Source organism: Ctenocephalides felis, unplaced genomic scaffold (genome assembly GCF_003426905.1).
Source record: "Ctenocephalides felis isolate EL2017-DRISC unplaced genomic scaffold, ASM342690v1 CF-g0.4_SCAFFOLD_01886, whole genome shotgun sequence".
Taxonomy (NCBI): domain Eukaryota; kingdom Metazoa; phylum Arthropoda; class Insecta; order Siphonaptera; family Pulicidae; genus Ctenocephalides; species Ctenocephalides felis.
The window spans coordinates 128,731,471-128,751,545 of record NW_020538040.1 but is presented as its reverse complement, the minus strand read 5'-3'; the positions used below and the strand labels follow the sequence as shown (position 1 = coordinate 128,751,545).

Genomic DNA, 20,075 nt, shown 5'->3' with positions numbered 1-20,075 from the left:
TGCTATTTACGAATTTCAACTTTGCCATCTCAAATTTTTTCAGCTGGCGCCGGCATATTGAAAAAATGGCGTCAAAAACAGTTTTTTAACAATATCTCTTTTTCGGCTTGTTTTACGATAGAAGGATCTTTATACAAATTAACTAAAGAAAATTTCTTATATTTCATATATTTACAAATCAAGATGTAATGCTCTTGTACATCTTCATTTATAACTATTGTTGCCTCGTTTTTGTTTTGTTTTTTCTTATTATGTACATTAATTTAATAAAGGACAGGGATTATTGATAGTTTCATTTTGTAAGTATTTGCGGGTGTTAAATATGGAAGATTATATGTTATTTTTGTAGCTTTATTGACGATTCTCTGTATGTCGTTTAAATTAGCATTTGTTGTATGACTTCACGCTATTATCCTATATATAAAGTATGGGCATTATATGAGCTTCCAGTATTAGTATCTTATTATTTTTTCCGAATGATTAAGTAGATCTTTTTTAAAGGTTCTGTTAATTGCCGCTATATTTCTTTTTATCTTATCTAATATATGATAATGTCGAAACAGAGGCTAGCATACTCATAGATAAAAGAAGAGTATACTAATACCTATTCATTCACTCTTGCTTACTTATACTTATACTTATGTTTACTTATCTATGCTTATACTTTTTTATCTATGAGTTATAGTTAATATACTATCGCTGATTTTATACAACGAAGAGTCTTAGTTGCTGTAAAGCTTTTATCTCTGTATTATTTACTTGAATATTTAATTTAGTATTTTGTTTGAATATTAATTGGTTAATTGTTAATTTATTCTTGGCCGATATTCACAACTCAATCTTTTTTAAACCATAATCGATTATGGCAACACGAATTTGCCATGAATTTGTGGTTGTCTTCGGCGAGAGAAAACAAAATACAATAAATCGTCATGACATATCGATTTTATAAAAGATCAATTTTTGAATACAGTTTTATGTTTTTTTACAAAATTTATTTTTATAAGTACTACCCAAAATTGTTCTTGGTGAAAAAGTGTTTTCGATTAGCATATATAAATATTTATTTACAGCGTCATCTACAAGATCTATCCGTGACTTGAAGCTCGGTGAAGTTGCTGAAAGATTAAAGATTGAAATTTGTTGTTTGTAATAAAATCACTCTACGTTATTTATATCTATGGTCATAGTTGTGAAAGAATCAAGAAGAAAACATAAAGTTTAATAAAATAAGTTAAAGAAATCTCATGTGGTAAACAAACAAAATAATGGCTTGTCATTACGTAGTTACGGCTCAAAAAGCTACTGCCGTAAAAGCGTGCGTCACTGGTAAACATTCGTGTGTTTGGTAAATTTAATAAAGATTGCTGCAGATAACCCTAATATTTTCATTATCAATTTTAGGAAATTTCACTTCACCAACAGATTTAAATCTTGTTATTGCTAAAAACACACGATTAGAAGTCCATTTGGTTACTCCCGAAGGTTTGAAGCCTATGAAAGAAGTTGGAATTTATGGGAAAATATCGGTTTTGAAGTTATTTCGACCGGAGGTAATTTGTGCAAGGCAGTAGATCTATACCGGCTTTTATTCGCAATATAGCTTAGTTTTAATCAATGTGCATGGAACATATTTTTATGAATTTGCTTGAGTTGTTGAACATATTTATTTAAAGTTGAAATGTTGATTAGATTACTGTCTTGTGAAGTATGTATAATAAAGCATGTTGGCGGAGGTAACATAAATTTAAAATTTGTACTGGCTACTATGTTCCAGTTTGAGATGTTTTAATGTATAAATGTGTGTCAACTTTCAGAAAGAAGAAAAAGACTTAATATTTGTTTTGACTTCTCGATACAATGCTATGATCTTAGAATGTGTACGAGAAGGAGACAATATTTCTATTATAACAAAAGCCCATGGCAATGTATCGGATAAAATAGGAAAACCGGCAGAAACTGGCATTTTAGGTGTAATTGATCCAAAAGCACGGGTAATTGGCTTGAGACTTTATGATGGACTATTTAAAATTATTCCATTGGATAAAGATACTAGTGAATTACGCGCTACAAGTTTAAGGTAATAAATTTTCCTGGAAACAGCTGATAAAGCAATTTTCCATATTCAATTTTATATCTTAGAAAACTAATAATTATAATTAATCTTGAAGGTTCAACAAGTTACCCAGGTGTTTTTCACTAATTCGTAGTATTAGAGTCAATTGAATTTACTAACACTTATCAAATCAGCACGTATTACTCACTTATCTATTTTATCAAACTCTTCAGAATGGACGAACTGCAGGTACAAGACGTTGAATTTTTACATGGTTGTGCTAATCCTACACTAATAGTAATTCACCAGGATATGAATGGGAGGCATATTAAAACATTAGAAATAAATTTGAAGGAAAAGGAATTTATGAAAGTTCCTTGGCGTCAGGATAATGTCGAAACAGAGGCTAGCATACTAATTCCTGTTCCTTCACCCTTTGGTAAATAACAGTTATAGTTAATATACTATTGCTGATTTTATGCAACGAAGAGTCTTAATTGCTGTGAAGCTTTTATGTTAAAAAGTAAAAGCTGTGAAAATGTCACTACAGATAACTCCCGTACAACACGGTAGATACGTTCCAAAAAACTAGCATGTTTTGCGAATATATGTTATACGGGACAAAAAACTAGTACAAAAAGAGGGGTTACGTTCCAAGAATTCAAAGAAACATGCTCTATATCAGGATTTTATAATAAATCTTGTTTATTATTTATCAATTTTTTTAAGAAGTAATATACATTACATGAATTATGATTTTTTTGTCATAATTAACTAGTAAGTGCTATCCAACATTATCCTTTTTTTTGCAAGATATCCTCATCCTTTGAGCAGTTTTTTGTACTACCTACAGATCTGTGCATAATTTTTTGCAAAAAAAAATTATATTCGCAATTAGCTGCTTTTAGCGAAAAGATACTTATATATTTACCGCATGCAAAGTTATCTTTATTAAAATTTTATGCTCATTTTATTCAAAGGATCTTTGTTTAAGACTAATAGACTAATTGTTCGGGTAAGCCTAATATTTATCTATAGAACGTACGCACTCGAATTATAAGTATGAAATATTAGTTATCTTTTGTATTAGTTTCACACATTTATTGAGCTATTGTGCTGCAATTTTACTAATTTTAGATTAAAGTTTGATTTTCATAGATTTTACTATATTTTTTATTTTATTAGAGTTTTGCTCAAGTCTGAAACCGTGTTAGAGCGAAACCGTGCTTTAAAAGTATCGTGTTATAAGGGAAATGGCATCAATTCTTAAACTGTGTTAGAGCAAATCCGTGTTATAGTAGTACCGTGTTACGCGGGGGTTACCTCTGTTTAGTTTCATGCAAGTTTATCAAGTAAATAATTGATTTATCAGATATCAATTATTGGTTTTGGTTCACACAATTTGGTTATCTAAATGTTTGGTAATTGAAGTATAATAAAAGATACGCATTTACGCAAGATAAAATATGATAGAACTTGATCATATTCAAAAATTATCAATTTAGGAGTTTACCTAGATATTGATCATCAAAAATTTTGAGTCATTTCATTTTAAACTTGTTCGTTATCTCATTCAGATGAAGCAGAAGATCTGTAAAGATATTAATCCTCCGTCGGTCGGGGTGGTCTGGCCAGACTTTCTTCAACATCAATTTAAAAAAAAAATACTTCTAGTAATCCTATCGACTTGAAATTTTTTGACTTTATCTAAAATTCCATTAGCTGTCGATCAATGAAAAAATCAGGATGAAATAATTTACAGAAGGATAATTATAAGGATATTAACTTTTTTATACTTCGAACAGTCAGAGTGGTCTGTATAGACCACCCATACGTTTTGTATGAAATATGACGCGTTTTGATATATGTAAACCAGTCTTTGTCCTGTTTCTGAGATTTTCAATTCAAACTGTGTCTTATATATTCTTTGCTGTGTTGTAACATGAATGTTAGTATTTACACGCACACATATGAAAATTTCGAAGGTAAATAAATATCCGACCGACGGAGGGTTAAATATAAATTTTCACTTTCAATAATATATTTTAATTATTTAACTTTTTAATAATTTAGATGCTACAAGATTGAATAAATTTGAGAAGAAAATGTGGACAAATCTCGATTGAAATTATTGTGCAATAATTTGTATATTTGGACTTCAATATGTGTTTATTTATTTATATGATTATATATATAAATTTTGTTTAGAAAATTGTGCTCTAAATTATTTATTTTTAGGTGGTGCACTTGTAATAGGTCAAGAATCAATTGTTTATCATGACGGAACTTGCTATGTTGCTATAGCACCACCCATAATAAAGGTATATATGTATAAATAATTGTAATGTTTTTTATATCAAAACAAAAAGGTAAAACTACTGATCAATATGTAAAACAAATATAAACAATGTGTTGATTCTCAAAAAATTATACTTGTTATAATTGAACAAATCTGAAATGTTTAGATAATTATATTTGATTTGATATCTTTATTTGCAATAACGCAGCAAAGTTCTATAACATGTTACGCACGTGTGGAATCAAAAGGAACAAGGTATTTACTTGGGGACATGGCAGGACATTTATTTATGTTATTTCTTGAAACAGAAGAGAGGTCAAATGGAAAACCGTATGTGAAAGATCTGAAAGTTGAATTATTAGGTAAACTATTATTTTTTAAATTAATAATTCAAATGTCCAAATGAATAGTTAAAGTTTTGCCAATGCATGTATGTTATTTTATAGATTTTATCATTTTTAGGTGAAATATCAATACCTGAATGTATCACTTATCTTGACAATGCTGTTCTGTTTATTGGAAGTCATTTAGGAGATTCGCAACTTGTTAAATTGTCAGCTACTGCTGATGAACGTGGTTCCTATGTTCAACCAATGGAAACATTTACTAATTTGGGCCCTATTGTAGATATGTGCATAGTTGATTTAGAAAGACAGGGTCAAGGGCAAATTATAACGTGTTCTGGTAAGAAAAAGTTTTGCTTCACTTTTGAAAACCTTATTTCATTTTGTATAATTCCATATCATCCATATTCATATATACGAATCAAGTCATTTTCTGATGTCTTCATATGAGTTTAACTGCTGATCAGCCAAGCAATGTGCCATCGAACGGAACAAGTAAAAATCCGACAGTGCAATATCTGGGGAATATAGTGGGTGGGGTAGGACTTTCCATTTGAGCGTTCTCAAGTAGGTTTTAACAGGCTTGGAAACATGAGGCCGAGCGTCGTCATGCAGTAAAATCTCTATGGTCGTATTGTGGCCGTTTTTCGCGCAGTGCTTGGCTAAAATGCATCAATTGAGTATGATACTGTTCTCCAGTAATGGTTTCACTTGGTTTCAACAGCTCATAATAAATAACACCGACCTGGTTTGACCATATGCAGAGCATAACCTTCGCAGTGAATATTTGACAGAGCCGAGATTTTCTCTTCTTTGGATTGATGCAATGTATTCATTTTTGATCACCTGTCACGATGCGATGAAGAAACCCTTCTATTCTCGACGCTGGAGCAGCTGTTCACTGGCGAAAATCGACGCTCGACGTCTCTTGGCTTCAACTCACAAGGAACTCAAGTTTGAATCATCCCCAACCCGTGCAATTGCTTGGAAATATCTTGACGGGTAACTCCTAATTCTGAAGCAAGCTCTTTTTGAGTTTGGCGCAAATACTCTTCAAGCAAGGCCTTCAATTTATCATCTTTGAAGGTTTTGGGCCTTTCTTGACGAGGGCGGTCGTCAACATCAAAATCACCATCTTTGAAGCGACGAAACCCATCACAGCATGTTGTTTTGCTCAGAGCAGCATTTCCGTAGCTCTCAATGCACTTGAGCTGTCGTTTTTTTCGAATGGAAGAAGGAAATCCACACTTCCTACAAATGACGATTGTAAAGCATAAAATTAGACTTCTTCACTTAACCAGAAGTATATATAATGCAAAAACGAAATCACTTATGTGTCGCAGCAGTTTGTTTACCATATGTCTAAGCTTGATTCAAGACTTTTTGGATTTGTCAAAATCGACCAACCCTTACTGCTAGAGCCATGTACTGACAAACAGTGAGAACTTAGTTGCACACCTAATATTTACTTATATCTTTTGCAATATATATTTAAAACGTGATCAAACTTCAATTAAATTAAATATTAAAATAATCTTTTAATGCTGTACACTTATACTAAAAATTCAAATGCATCAATCGTATATATATTTTAATATCTTATATAAATTCTATATAATTCTTATATTAATTAATAAGATATATATATATATATATATATTTTGATTCTCAGATATTGTTAGAAATTAAGATATTAATAATATTTGCATGTATTTATTTTTTATAGGTGCCTTAAAAGAGGGAACATTACGCATAATACGTAATGGTATAGGCATACAAGAACATGCTTCAATTGATTTGTCAGGAATAAAAGGCATATGGGCATTACAAACATCAAATATCAATAAAAATACATTGTCTCAACATGACACATTAATTTTGTCATTTGTTGGTCAAACAACTATTTTGACTTTGTCTGGGGAAGAAGTTGAAGAAACTGAAATTCAAGGATTTGTCAGCGATCAGCAAACATTTTGTTGCGCAAATGTCAAATACAATCAGATTATACAAGTAATTAACTCAATAAACCTAATCTATTGAATGCTATTATTAATGTCTCAATTTCATATGCTTTTGTGTTTTTTGTGGCTTATCTATCAAGATTTTTTTTTGCAGGTTACTACAGAGGCAGTTCGGTTAGTCTCGATTGAGTCATCTTCTTTGGTTTCAGAGTGGAAACCAGCTCATGGGCAAAGTATTGGTGTAGTTTCTTGTAACTACTCACAGTTAGTTTGTGCTTCTAGATGTGATATATATTACTTAGAAATCGGTGATGGACATTTGATGAAAATAAGGTCAGTACTTTTAAGTAATAAAAAATCAATATAGTAATATAGCATCTATATATATATCTTCTATATATATAAAAATAAGTCGAGTTTTCCTTCCTGACGAAATAACTCCAGAACGCACGAACCGATTACAACAATTTTGCATTCATTGGAAAGGTCTCGGGCTGCGCAAGGTTTATAGCTAAGAAAATTAGTTGTGCATGGCATGGCATCGTGCCTTAATGCAAGCTGCTGGAACTTCACGCATCGTAATTAAAAATTCGAGTAATGACATTAGTGAGAATTATCAGAATTATGCTTGGTTATGTCAACGAGCAATTTTTGCCGCAAAGAATAATGATGTACACGCACTGAATTCCACCATTCAATCAAAAATTGCTGGCGATTTGGTGACATACCAATGATTCCGACTGGTCTTTTGTTTGACTTCAAACGATTGCAATTTCCAGTTTGCAATAACAAGTCGCAAGGCCAATTGCTTAGTGTTTGCGGGATAAATTTCAAATAGATTATTTAGAAAATCATTGTTTTTCACATGGGCAGTTATACGTTGCCTGTTCACGAGTTGGAAAACCATCCGCTTTGTTTGTGTTAACGTCAGACCAAAAAACAAAAAATGTGGTTTACCAAAGAGCACTTCAATGAAACGGATAATTTGCGGATTCACTTTTATTTACTTAGAAAAGTTTAACTAAAAAACACTTCATTTTTGTAAACGAAATAAATTTATTACTGTTGTGTAATAAAATCAAAATTTTCCTTTTCAAATATAAAACAAACAAAAAATTTCTTCATCTTTCTCACGAAACCATCTGGTGGCGAAACGGAGTTCGTTGGGTTTGCTAGTATATATATATATATGTATATATATTTCAAAGTAACTAGCAGCCCATTCGTCGAAATAAAAAAGGTATAAAGTATAAAAACATACTTGACAGTCGAGTATGGTGCTCGGTATGGGCGTGTTTCTTGCTTCACAATGTTACATTTCATAACTTTTAGTCAAATTAGTTTTCAAATCTTTTAGTTAATCATAATTTTTTCTAAAAAAATGTTTTTTTCTAATATGTTATAAGTTTAATTTTTTAAAATAAATTTTTGTTGAGTATTTTTGTCCTGTGTTGCTGAATGATAACACGCATCTTGTGTCGAAACGTATAAATAAAAGTTTTTATACTTTATACCTTTTTTATTTCGACGAATGGGCTGCTAGTTACTTTGAAATATGTTTCAACGTCGAAAAAACTATCAAGATATATATATATATATATATATATATATATATATATACATACATATTCAGTGGTGTTGTCGAGCCGGAACGCGCCTGAACGTCGTTCCTGCAAATCATTTTTGAGCTAAAAAAATTAGAAAGGATTGCTGAATTTTTTTTCTAATTTTTGACGAAATGCAAGCAGTCCGCGGTTGTCTGAAGCGTTACACAATAAAAATATCACGATAATATATGCGGTTAATCCGCCGAGCAATTCGCTATTTGAAATCACTAAAAGACGTTAAAAAAGGATACAAACGCTTTGAAGCATCAGAGACTATTCAAGTGACAAAATTAGAAACATTAACTTTAACAGATAATAAAAAATTCACTATTATTTATAGAAATCAATTTCTTGTAAGTCTAATTAATAATATTACTAGAAGACTACACAGAGAAAATGATTTAATAAGTGAATTTCGAGTATTAGTTATAACGCAGTGGCCAGCAGATATTGGAATTGGCTATGGAGAAAATGAAATCCAGTCATTATGTATCAGATTTAATTCAACATCACTGATGCGATCTATCAATACATTTAGAGATTATATTGATACTGGAAGTAAAGTAATTCCTGAAGATATAGAAATTTTAATTCGACATATAAATATTGTACCGTGCAGTTACGCAGAGTGTGAGCGCGGATTCAGTAATATGAATATTATTAAGAAAAAATTTGTCAATCATGTAAGATTTCGCAAATACAATAACAATATTTAGGTAAGTCGGTTCCAAATGTACAACATCTTAACATTACGCCACTCGATGCTAGAAGAAAATACCTTATCTTCTGCTATGGAGAAAATATTGTGAAAGGTGCTTTAGATGTGCCTGAACTTCTGGAACGTGTCAAATTTGTTGTACCAAACGTTAAGCCATTGACAATCTAGCAAATCTTCTATTTATAAAAATGAATGGTCCACCACATCAATTATTTAAACTAGATAATTATGTAAAAACTTGGTTAAGGTATAATCGTTCAGCGGGTGACAACATTGTTTTGTTGAAAATTCAACTACTAGGATCCTGAACATAATCTTATTTGGAATATTTTATAGAAATTATAGTGCTTTTATGTTAAACCTGTTCAAAATATTTATGCGGCGTTGTTTGATATACTATTTGTATTTTACAATTGAACTATTTTTTATTAAACTTTCCTATTATTGTGATAAACATAAATATATATGAGCAAAATAAGTTTTGTAAGAATTTTTGTCTCATTTCTTTTCGAGAACCGAACGGGAACAAATATGAGAACCGTTTGTATATATATATATATATATGTTGAAAATGTTTAAATTTGATGTTGAAATGTATAATAGATTTCTTGGAGGGCGTAACATCAAGTAAAAAAAAAAATAAGTAAAGATTTTTTTCAAAACATCTTTATTTTTCCATACGTTTCGACGTAAAATTCTACGTCATCTTCAGTGGTTTTGAATTATTTATATTATCACTAACACATATTAATATAACTTGTACAGATTAATAATTAAAGACAAGCACTAACTGTCAGTAATTTCTTTTTTTAATAAAAAGAATAAAAGATAAAAAGTGATTATTAAATAAAATATTATACGTAATACATGTGCATCCGAGGCCAGTGCCAAACAGAATCAATTGTGTGTGTGTGATGTGTTAGTGATAATATAAATAATTCAAAATCACTGAAGATGACGTAGAATTTTACGTCGAAACGTATGGAAAAATAAAGATGTTTTGAAAAAAATCTTTACTTTTTTTTTTTTTTTACTTGATGTTACGCCTCCAAGAAATCTATCATATATATATATATATATATATATATATATATATATATATATATCTTATTGTCAACAGTCAAGTTACTCTGGAGCATGAAGTTGCTTGCTTAGATATAACACCATTATCTGATACTAATGATGAATCAAAACTGGTCGCGGTTGGACTGTGGACAGATATTTCAGCAATCATATTGCGGCTTCCAAATTTGGAGGAATTGTATCATCACAAATTGGGTGGAGGTATGATAATCAATATTAAAGTAATACATTAGGAGTTTTACATCCAAATTGTGGAAAGATATATAGTTTATAAATTTGTTGTGTGATCACTGGAATTATTTTAGTGCCTTATATTGTAATTTTTTATTTTATTTATGCTTTTTGTTAACCATGTATTGGTGCATTTGTTAACCTTTTTAACCAATTGTGACTAAGAATTGGTATTTTATTTCACTGCTTTCTGCTTTTTTTAAAATTTCAATAATTGTAGTTTGTGTTTCTTTTTATTCATAAGTATGCTTAACGAATGGTTAAGTATTATTATCTGAATAAAACTAACCCATGAGATGTTTGTCCATTTAATGTAATGATATTTTTCTTAAATTTAAATTGAATTTGATATTTCTGCGTATGTCAAGCCCTAATACTCTTGTTCTTAATAAAAACAACCAATTATTTTGTGATTAGAACTCCATGAGTATATTATCCATACACTAATTATCCAAATATTTACAAGTAAAACTGAACTATTTAGTATTAATATTGGCTAATAATAAAGAATAACTTATGGAAAAATATATTATAGTTATCAATAATATTTTGTTTTAATTTGTATTAGTATAAGTTAAAAACTTATTTTAACTAAAATAGTTATTTCCCTTAAAAAAACTGTTAATTCTTGCGTAATTATTTTTTCAGAAATCATACCAAGATCTATATTAATGGCATCATTTGAAGGAATAAACTATTTACTTTGTGCGCTGGGAGATGGATCAATGCAGTATTTCTTTTTGGATTCAGACTCCGGAGTATTGACAAACAAGAAAAAAGTGACGCTTGGTACACAGCCCACAGTGTTGAAGACTTTCAAGTAAGTTGATGATGTTGTACTAAATATATAAGAAATGTTATATGTTGATAACCATTTTTTTGCTGTTTTCAAATCATTATCTAGGGTATTTATATCTAATTTTATAAATTTTCGTCATTCTATCATTTTTTATTTGCAGATCTTTTTCTACCACAAATGTATTTGCATGTTCTGATAGACCAACAGTGATATATTCATCAAATCATAAGTTAGTTTTTTCAAACGTGAATATGAAGGAAGTCAATCATATGTGTTCATTTAACACTGATGCATATCCTGACAGGTTTGTTTTATATATTTATTTAATATTTGACAATACTTTTTGGTAAATTACTTGTAAGTAGCAATTTGCCTCAAGGAAAGTTGCTACTGTTCCGAAATGTGTATATAAAAGACATAATCAATCAATATGAACTGAAATTTGGCTACCTTTGAAAATGTCTACAAAACATCGAAGTAGCAATTCATATTTTCCAGCGGAAACAAACTTTTTCTCCAAGAAGTTAATAATGAACTATTTTTAGTGTGTTCAGTGAATTTTTAGTATATTTTTAGTATTGTGCATTTATATATTTCTTGTATTGCTATCTTTTGTCCGATAGAAATAAAATATGAAATAAAAAAAATTCTAAACAAATAAAATATGTGCTAAAATTGGTTAAAAAAAAAATCATTTATTTTGTTTTCAAATATTGTATTTATTATCCTATAGATATTATTATAATAGTGCTGCCTTTAAATCTATATTTCACATATATATTTTTTAAGTTTTATTTTCAATGTGTATATATTAATCCTTTTTTTCTTGCTTTTTTAGCTTGGCTTTAGCTACAGATAGTACTATAACTATTGGAACAATTGATGAGATCCAAAAACTTCATATACGGACAGTGCCATTAGGAGAAACACCTAGGAAGATTGCTTACCAAGAATCTTCACAGGTATAACATTTTTCTAATTGTTTAACATTACTAAATAATATACAAATAATTACCAAATAAATCATATTTTTGTCTATATACATACTATACTGACAAATAATATTTTGCCAGACTTTTGGTGTCCTTACAACCAGGGTAGATGTTGCGGATTCAAACGGTCTCACACCGACCAGAGCTAGTGCATCAACACAAGCCCAAAATATAACACATTGTTCAACAATGGGTTCTTTAATCCTAAATAAACCAGGTGTTGGAGCAGGAATTCCAAATGCTGAATTTGGACAGGAAGTCGAAATTAATAATCTTTTGATATTGGATCAAAATACATTTGAAGGTTGGTTGAAAATATTTCTTAATAATATGTGATAAAGATAGAACATTATCAACATATATTTTTGTGAAAATCAATATCATAAATAATTCAATTTAAATATGTTTTTTTTTCACAGTGCTCCATGCACAGCAGTTGATGCAAACAGAATCTGCATTATCGTTAATCAGCACAAAATTGGGTGATGATCCGAATACCTATTTCATTGTTGGCACTGCACTTGTAAATCCTGAAGATTCGGAACCAAAGGTAATCAAATATTGTTATAATATTGTATTTTCTATGAATTTTTTAACAATATAATTTTGAGCATTTTTGATATGATACTGGAGCAATATTAAAACAAAATCGTTTTTATTTGCTAATTAAAACTAATCACTAATAAATTGTTTATCTGGATTGCTTAAATAAGATTTTCTAATAATTGTAGTTATTGTGAAGATTATTCCTTCTTATATCAAAAATTATTTTAAGCATGTTAATAGATGCATTGAAAAAATATGACCTAATGGAATATAATATCCAAAGATTTGTAGAAAAGAAAAAAAAATTGTAAGCTTCTCCTATAGTGATTTGTAAAATAAATGGCGGGTTAAAAGTGAGAATTTATCTAATATAATGAGTTTTTACTTGTTTCTAGTAGCATTGGATAGTTAGTTTTCCAGAATAAATTGATTTAATCTGTGGGTCATTGCATGATCAACACTGAAATTTATTACCAATTTTTAACTTCTCGAAGGAGAAGTTTATGTTTTCATAAAAAAATCCGATTCGCTAATTTTATGTTTTTTCGACGTTTCAAGCCATTCTGAATCGAATGAGACCAGATTTGCAAAAAGTATGTGTGTGCGTGTATGTGAACAGATTTTTTTATGGTAGATAACATAGTCTTATAGATCATACTAAAATATTACGGTCTTTAATTTAAATTTAAAAAAATCGTCAAAATTTGCAGAACTTTAGTATCGCTTTTTTGGCGTTTGTCAAAATTAGAACTTTCATCGACGTTTGCTCAAAAACGCCTGAACCGATTTTAAAAATTTAAAAGCCGATCGATGTATTTCGATGTGGATTATCTTCTCGTCCACATTTAAGCACATACTACCGAATCGATTTTGAAAAATAAAAACTGTTTGAAAGATATTAGATGGGAATGATACCGATTAGTTTTAGGTGAAAATTTTCTTGTTAACTGTTGAAAAAAAAATTTAATTTTGATGGAACTTTTTTTGTTGAAAATGAGTAGTATTTTGACGTTTGTTAAAATTAAAATTAGGCGATTTACTTGGTATGATGATAGAGCACTTGGTTCTTTAATGAACATACTAAGCCATTAAAGTCCTACGGAAACTAGTTCAAATATAAAAGTGATCGATTTTTGAAAATTTGCTTTTAGAAAATACTGCGAGTTAATGTGTTCGTTCGTTTTCAAATATGTGTAATAAATTCAATCGGAATGCTTTTAATCACTCATAAATTAATTTATTTTTTATTGATTAAATCGATTATTTACACATATCGGGAAGTTCATGTAACTTGCCTCGAGGTAAAATACCGATACCTACTAGTTTTTTAAACATTTAATAAGACAATTTATTGAAATTTTTATTGGTCGGTCATTAATTATGATAAATTTACTATAATATTTTGTTAAGTTTGAAATTAGTTTCGTTTTCATTTTTAATATCAAAGCAATATTTATGGTTAAATTAACAAACTAATTAAAATCCGAAAGAAGTATATGTTTTTGTTGGAAAATCCTATATGTTAATTTCGTTTTCTTAGCGTTTCAAGTCATTCTGAATCGTTCAGGACCAAAATTTCAAGAAGTATGTGTGTTATTATGCTAACCGAAATTTGACTTTCGTCAACGTTTCAAAGACAGCTGCACTGATTTTAAAAATTTAGTCATTCAATGAAATTCGAAAGACTTGTGTTGATTAATTATCGGGACAATTGGCTGAGCCGTTTCGTCACAATTAGCAGCAGATAAGTGTAACATTTTTCATCTAGGCAAAGTTTTCGTTAAGTTCTAGGCTAAAATCCCCAACCTAATTTGGGAATTTAAAAACTGAAAATTCTTAGTCGGGAATATTGCAGATAAATGATGATTAGTTTTTGGTAATGTTCAACTAGCCGTTACAATTCTTTTTCCGTTTTTTATGAAACATAACATGGCGAAAAAGTTCATAGTCTAAACTATGAACTATCAATTCAATTTTTAAATAAATATATCATAAATTAATGAAACAAGAAAATAATACATTATATTTAATTTATTGGTGAAAAAAAATTGATGAAAAAAATAAAATTCTATTTTAGAAATGCTTGGCGGGTCGCAGAAAAATATTTAAAGGGCCGCATAAAGCCTTCGGGCTGCGGGTTGCTCATCTTTGGTCTAAACGAACACAATAAAATACAATAGTCCTACGAAAAGTGGTTGACTATAAAAATTCTTTAAAGGTTGGAATAACAGGACGTTTTCGTGCACTATAATTAATACAATTACAGATAGCACATAAGTTTGTTTGATAGATTTCAATTGAAAATCGCATTGATTAGTTTTTAGTGAAAACGCAAACTTTAGTTTCGAATTTAACTGTTGATATTTTATTTGAATAGCTAAATCTTATTCTTTATGATCGTGTCAATTATTTATTTACACGTCTCGGAATTTTCATGCAACTTGCTTTAAGGCAAAATGCCACTTACATCTAGTTAATTATTATACTACTGGCAGGTTGGCAGAATCTTAATGTATCACTATGTGGATGGAAAAATAAATCTAATTGCTGAAAAGGAATTAAAAGGAGCCTGTTATACATTAGTTGAATTTAATGGAAAGTTATTAACAACTATCAATAGTACTGTGAGTATTTATAAATAGAAATTTATATTTAAAAATGATAATAAAAAATTATCACTAAATACAAAATTATAATATCTTCAATCTTCTTTGTCAGGTACGATTATTTGAATGGACAGCAGAAAAAGAATTACGTCTCGAGTGTAGCCATTTTAATAACATAATAGCCTTGTACTTAAAAACAAAAGGAGATTTTATTCTGGTAGGTGACTTAATGAGATCCATGACTTTATTACAATATAAGCAACTTGAGGGTAGTTTTGAAGAAATAGCTCGTGACTACGACCCAAATTGGATGACTGGTGTAGAAATATTAGATGACGATACGTTCTTAGGAGCAGAAAATGGACAAAATTTATTTGTTTGCCAGAAGGACAGGTATCAGTTAACAATAACAATTTTTGTAAACAACTAAAAATAGTTAAAACAATTTGATGCCATGAATTAACAAATTATAACTTTATAATAAGTTATGATCAATAATGCTCAATCACAATTATAACCAGTTCTTTATTAGTCTATGTAAGAGTACTGAATTTCATACTAAATTTTTAAATATCTGATTTATATTAATTGATTGGTTTAAAATTTTTGGAATCAAGTTTTTATCAATTGCATTATTGAAGTATGCAGAGTTGCAAATTTACAAATTTTATAAACATTTTATTTGCATTATATGGACAGTTTGAAAGTTACAAGAAATACATTAATTTAATCATATTTATAAATAATATTAAAGAATTACTTTTAACTATAAATAGTTTTGTGTGGCCTAATGAGAGTATATAATTTGATTAAAAAACACTCTTAATGGGTAGTATGTTTGCAAATAAATATTTAACCAATATTTTGTTATTGTAGTGCTGCTGCTTCTGATGAAGAAAGACAACAAATGTCTGACACTGCACAGTTCCATCTCGGTGATATGGTGAATGTCTTCAGGCATGGATCACTTGTTATGCAAAATCGAGGTGAAACTTGTACACCCACAACGGGTTGTGTATTATTTGGTAAGTAGATTAAAAATGAGAAAAACCTTTAGTTTTAAATGAGCTAAATAATGCATTAGTCAATTGTCAAATATATCATTAGATAAATTAATATTTGATTCATTGTATTATTATTATATGTTTTATATTGTGAGTATTAGGTTTATGTACTTTTATTTACAATTACCTTTTAATATCTTATCAAATTGATGAAATTTGGTATTTTTAACTATTAAAATCATTTATTTAAGAATTATTATATTACTATTTTTCTCATAATCAGGCAAAGCGTAAATTTGGATATTTGTAATATTATTAGGAGAAAAGTTTAAAGAATTGATAATGGTTTTAGAATTCTCTACTCATGGTCGGATTTATGAGGTGACTTACACTAATATGAAAAACTATGCTAATAGATGTGATTCATATCTATTACATCTAATACTATAAAGTTGTTCGAAAAAACACTTTATTTGTTTTAATATTATTTTAAAATATATATATATTTTTTTAAAACGTTTTTTTATCACTAGAATCTAACTATATTTTTTTGAACCAAACATCACACTTAAGCCCTATAATTATTATATGATTTGAAAACTTATATTTTAAAGTTTGTGTGTAAAAAAAAAAGTTTAATCAATTACACACAGTAGTTTTTGGATGGTGCCACTTTGAATACGGAAAGAATTAAGCAGCATTTTTGACATATTTCACTCTTTTGCTGTAGAAAAGGTATAAATACTGTTTAAGTCAAAATGAAATTAACCGGTGTGTACGGAAATGACGTGTTGATAGTACGATTAGAGCTTACAATACCGGGATCCCCGACGATTTTTGGCCGGTATTCAATATTGGTATTTATACAAAAATACCGGTATTTCAGAATTACCAGTATTTTGTTACAAATTGAACTTATGCAATAAACTTATGCAATTGTCCTCATATCTAATTCGTTATCTATATTGTTCTATAATTATCTATATTGTATATCTACCTATCATTCATATTTATTTATTATTTCATTATAACGAAAATTTACAAGTCAAGCCATCGAGTGATAAACAGTTTGGTAATCAATGATAATATTGGTCTTGGTGGTGGATGACCTCTTTCTTATGCGTACGTTGCAGATTCTTAGAAATTGTTCATATAGAATTATTTTATTAATTTATTAGACAATCAGAAAATACATTAATCTATAAGTCTTTTTGATGTGTTGATAGGTAGTTATGATTTGATTATAACCTAAATACACTATACTAAGTACTAATTCATATCGAATAATAATATACTCGGATTATTTATTTATGACAATTGTGCCAACAAATGTAGAATGAGAAAAAGGTTTTCGGCTTGTTATATTTGTACTAAAATTCGGTCCTCGCTCGAAGATTAAACAATCAATTGTTTATATTTTTTAAAAGCATATTTTAATAAACAAAATATAAGTTATTAATTGAATTTGTTTTTTTCCTTAAATATATAATTCCATACGAGCCTACTTTATATGTAAAATGTAACCTAGAGGTTAATATATAATGGTTCATGGTTCAATTCCTATTCTCTATGTAATAAAATAATTAATATGTACTTTAATATGTCAATATAACAATTACGGTAAATAAAAATATGACTTTTAAAATTTTTCATTGATAATGCCGGTATTAATACCGGGATCTCCCGGTATTACAAATTTCAAATATCGAATTCCGGCATTCACAGTTTAGTACGATATTGAAAGCCCTAAGTACGACAGTGCCAAAATTAGTTTGCTAAATTTCATTCCTGGTATTTTGATGTCCAAGATGCACCAAGTCCAAGAAGTACGGTTGAAGGTGATAAAGACGCGAGAAAGGCATTAGTTGATGCAAACTGGCGAATAACAATACATAAGATCCCATTGAGTTAAAATTTATCAAATGCAACAGTTCATGACCACTCAAAAGGTCTGGAATTTTCCTCGAAACTTAATGTATGGCTTTTATGAAAGAAACGTGTGTCGTCGCACTGGCGTCCGCGATTCGCCTCTGAAAAGCCCTAAAAATTATCAGGTTTTGAAACGAATTGTCACTAGGAATGTCAAATGGGATGTAAAGAATACAATACACCCGATTGCCCATGAAACAAAGAAGAAGAAACTTCTAACAACAGGTGCAAACCTGAAATTGGCCAGAAAAAGGTGATGCAGTATGTTTGGTAAGACATTAAAGGAGTTGTTCATTTTTCAGCTTTTCCATGATAACTGTTAGTTCGGATGCCTTATGTCATTAGCTGGATAAACTAAATGATATACTGTAATAGAAAAGGTCAGAATTAACCCACGAGTCAAGGTATAGTCCTGCATCAAGACGACGCAAGACCTCAAATAAGTTTGGTCAATTGCAAAAAGCTTTTGTAGCTTGAATGGGATCCAATAATACATTCATTATATTCTCCAGACCTGCCATCATCGGATCATTATTTGTACCGTTCACTAAAAAAATTTTTCGGCGGTAAAACCGCGTTATCTCAAATCAGCATGTCAAAAAGCACTTTGATCAGTTTTTTGCCAACAGCGACCAAAAAATATATATTCTCGGAATTATGCTAATACCAGAAATATGACAAAAGATGTTCGATCAAAACTGCCAATACATAATGTAGCAAAGTATTTGTTTATTGTACGAAAATTACGTTCCAAAATGTCTATAAAAAACGAAGTTACTATTCAAACAACCCAATACCTTGAATTTGAATAACTTGTTTGGCTTTGATGAAAGATCATAAAATACCTTTTGAAAAATTCATACAAGTTAGAATCAAGAGGCGAATAGATTGATGAGTTAATCTTGCTTATTCTGTGTTTTTAGGCACTGTATCGGGAGCTATAGGTTTAGTGACTCAGATATCTCAAGAACTCTATGATTTTTTGCTTACATTACAATCAAGATTGAAAAAAGTTATAAAATCTGTTGGAAAGATCGATCATTCGTTCTGGAGAAGTTTCAATTCAGAAATGAAACCAGAGCCTTGCGAAGGCTTTATAGATGGTGATCTCATTGAAAGTTTCTTAGATCTCAGTCGAGACAAAATGAGGGAGTGTGCAGTTGGATTGCAGGTATGAAATAATGTACATTCTCATATCTAATGTTTGTGTTATAAATCATGTATTCTATTAAGTATATTTTTTATATTGTAGATGCTTAATAATGGTTCAGGTGATTGTGGTGATGCTACAGTAGACGACATTGTAAAAATAGTTGAAGACTTGACGAGAATTCATTAAGATTGACAGTTTTGATTCTGAAGTTAAGAATTTGATTAATTGATAAATACCAGTTATACAGAATTTGTTAAATATATTTATTTACACAAATATTACTTTATTATGTACTTGATAAAATGTCACAAAGTTGTTGCAACAAAGGTCTTAAATGATATTTTATCTAGTTGTAAGTAAAATTTTGCCTTAAGGCAAGTTGCGTTAACTTTCTATATGTATACATAATAATCGATCAACTTAGTAAAATTGAATTTCAACTGTTTAGGTATTTGTTCCAAAAATAAATTTTTCGCTTTTACAAAAAAAAATAATCAATATGATTTCCAAATCTTTTAAAAATACTTATATCAGTTATTTTATCAATCAAATTAATTTGTTTAACACATTTGGTTTCATCCAACGTGTGGACGCGTCAACTGTAATCAGTATCTACTTACGAAACACAGAACGCAATATAACCACGGCATATATTCTGATTAGAATCACTTAACATGCGGCGAAATTCTAAATTTGGATGAATTTTTATAATTCAACCGCTTATCGTAGGCTTATAGTATTTTAATA

The 20,075-nt window shown here is 29.4% G+C and overlaps 1 protein-coding gene across 1 annotated transcript; it reads left to right on the top strand.

The window, feature by feature from the left end:
• The first annotated feature begins 1,106 nt into the window (after nt 1–1,106).
• On the top strand, nt 1,107–19,559 carry LOC113376040 (DNA damage-binding protein 1-like). The gene is made up of 20 exons (XM_026615970.1): nt 1,107–1,329; nt 1,405–1,553; nt 1,818–2,080; nt 2,290–2,495; nt 4,295–4,377; nt 4,564–4,717; nt 4,818–5,039; nt 6,426–6,709; nt 6,815–6,993; nt 10,106–10,269; nt 10,948–11,119; nt 11,259–11,402; nt 11,937–12,060; nt 12,172–12,394; nt 12,510–12,640; nt 15,132–15,260; nt 15,355–15,635; nt 16,119–16,267; nt 19,099–19,346; nt 19,428–19,559. The coding sequence occupies exons 1-20, from the start codon at nt 1,269–1,271 to the stop codon at nt 19,512–19,514; spliced, it is 3,453 nt and encodes a 1,150-aa protein (XP_026471755.1). The 5' UTR covers nt 1,107–1,268; the 3' UTR covers nt 19,515–19,559.
• The last annotated feature ends 516 nt before the right edge of the window (nt 19,560–20,075 follow it).

Coding starts and splice junctions, on each gene's coding strand:
- LOC113376040 (XM_026615970.1), top strand. CDS start 1,269: ATGGCTTGTCATTACGTAGTTACGGCTCAAAAAGCTACTGCCGTAAAA. Junction 15,261..15,354: donor TAACAACTATCAATAGTACT/GTGAGTATTTAT, acceptor CTTCTTTGTCAG/GTACGATTATTTGAATGGAC. Junction 19,347..19,427: donor AGTGTGCAGTTGGATTGCAG/GTATGAAATAAT, acceptor TTTATATTGTAG/ATGCTTAATAATGGTTCAGG.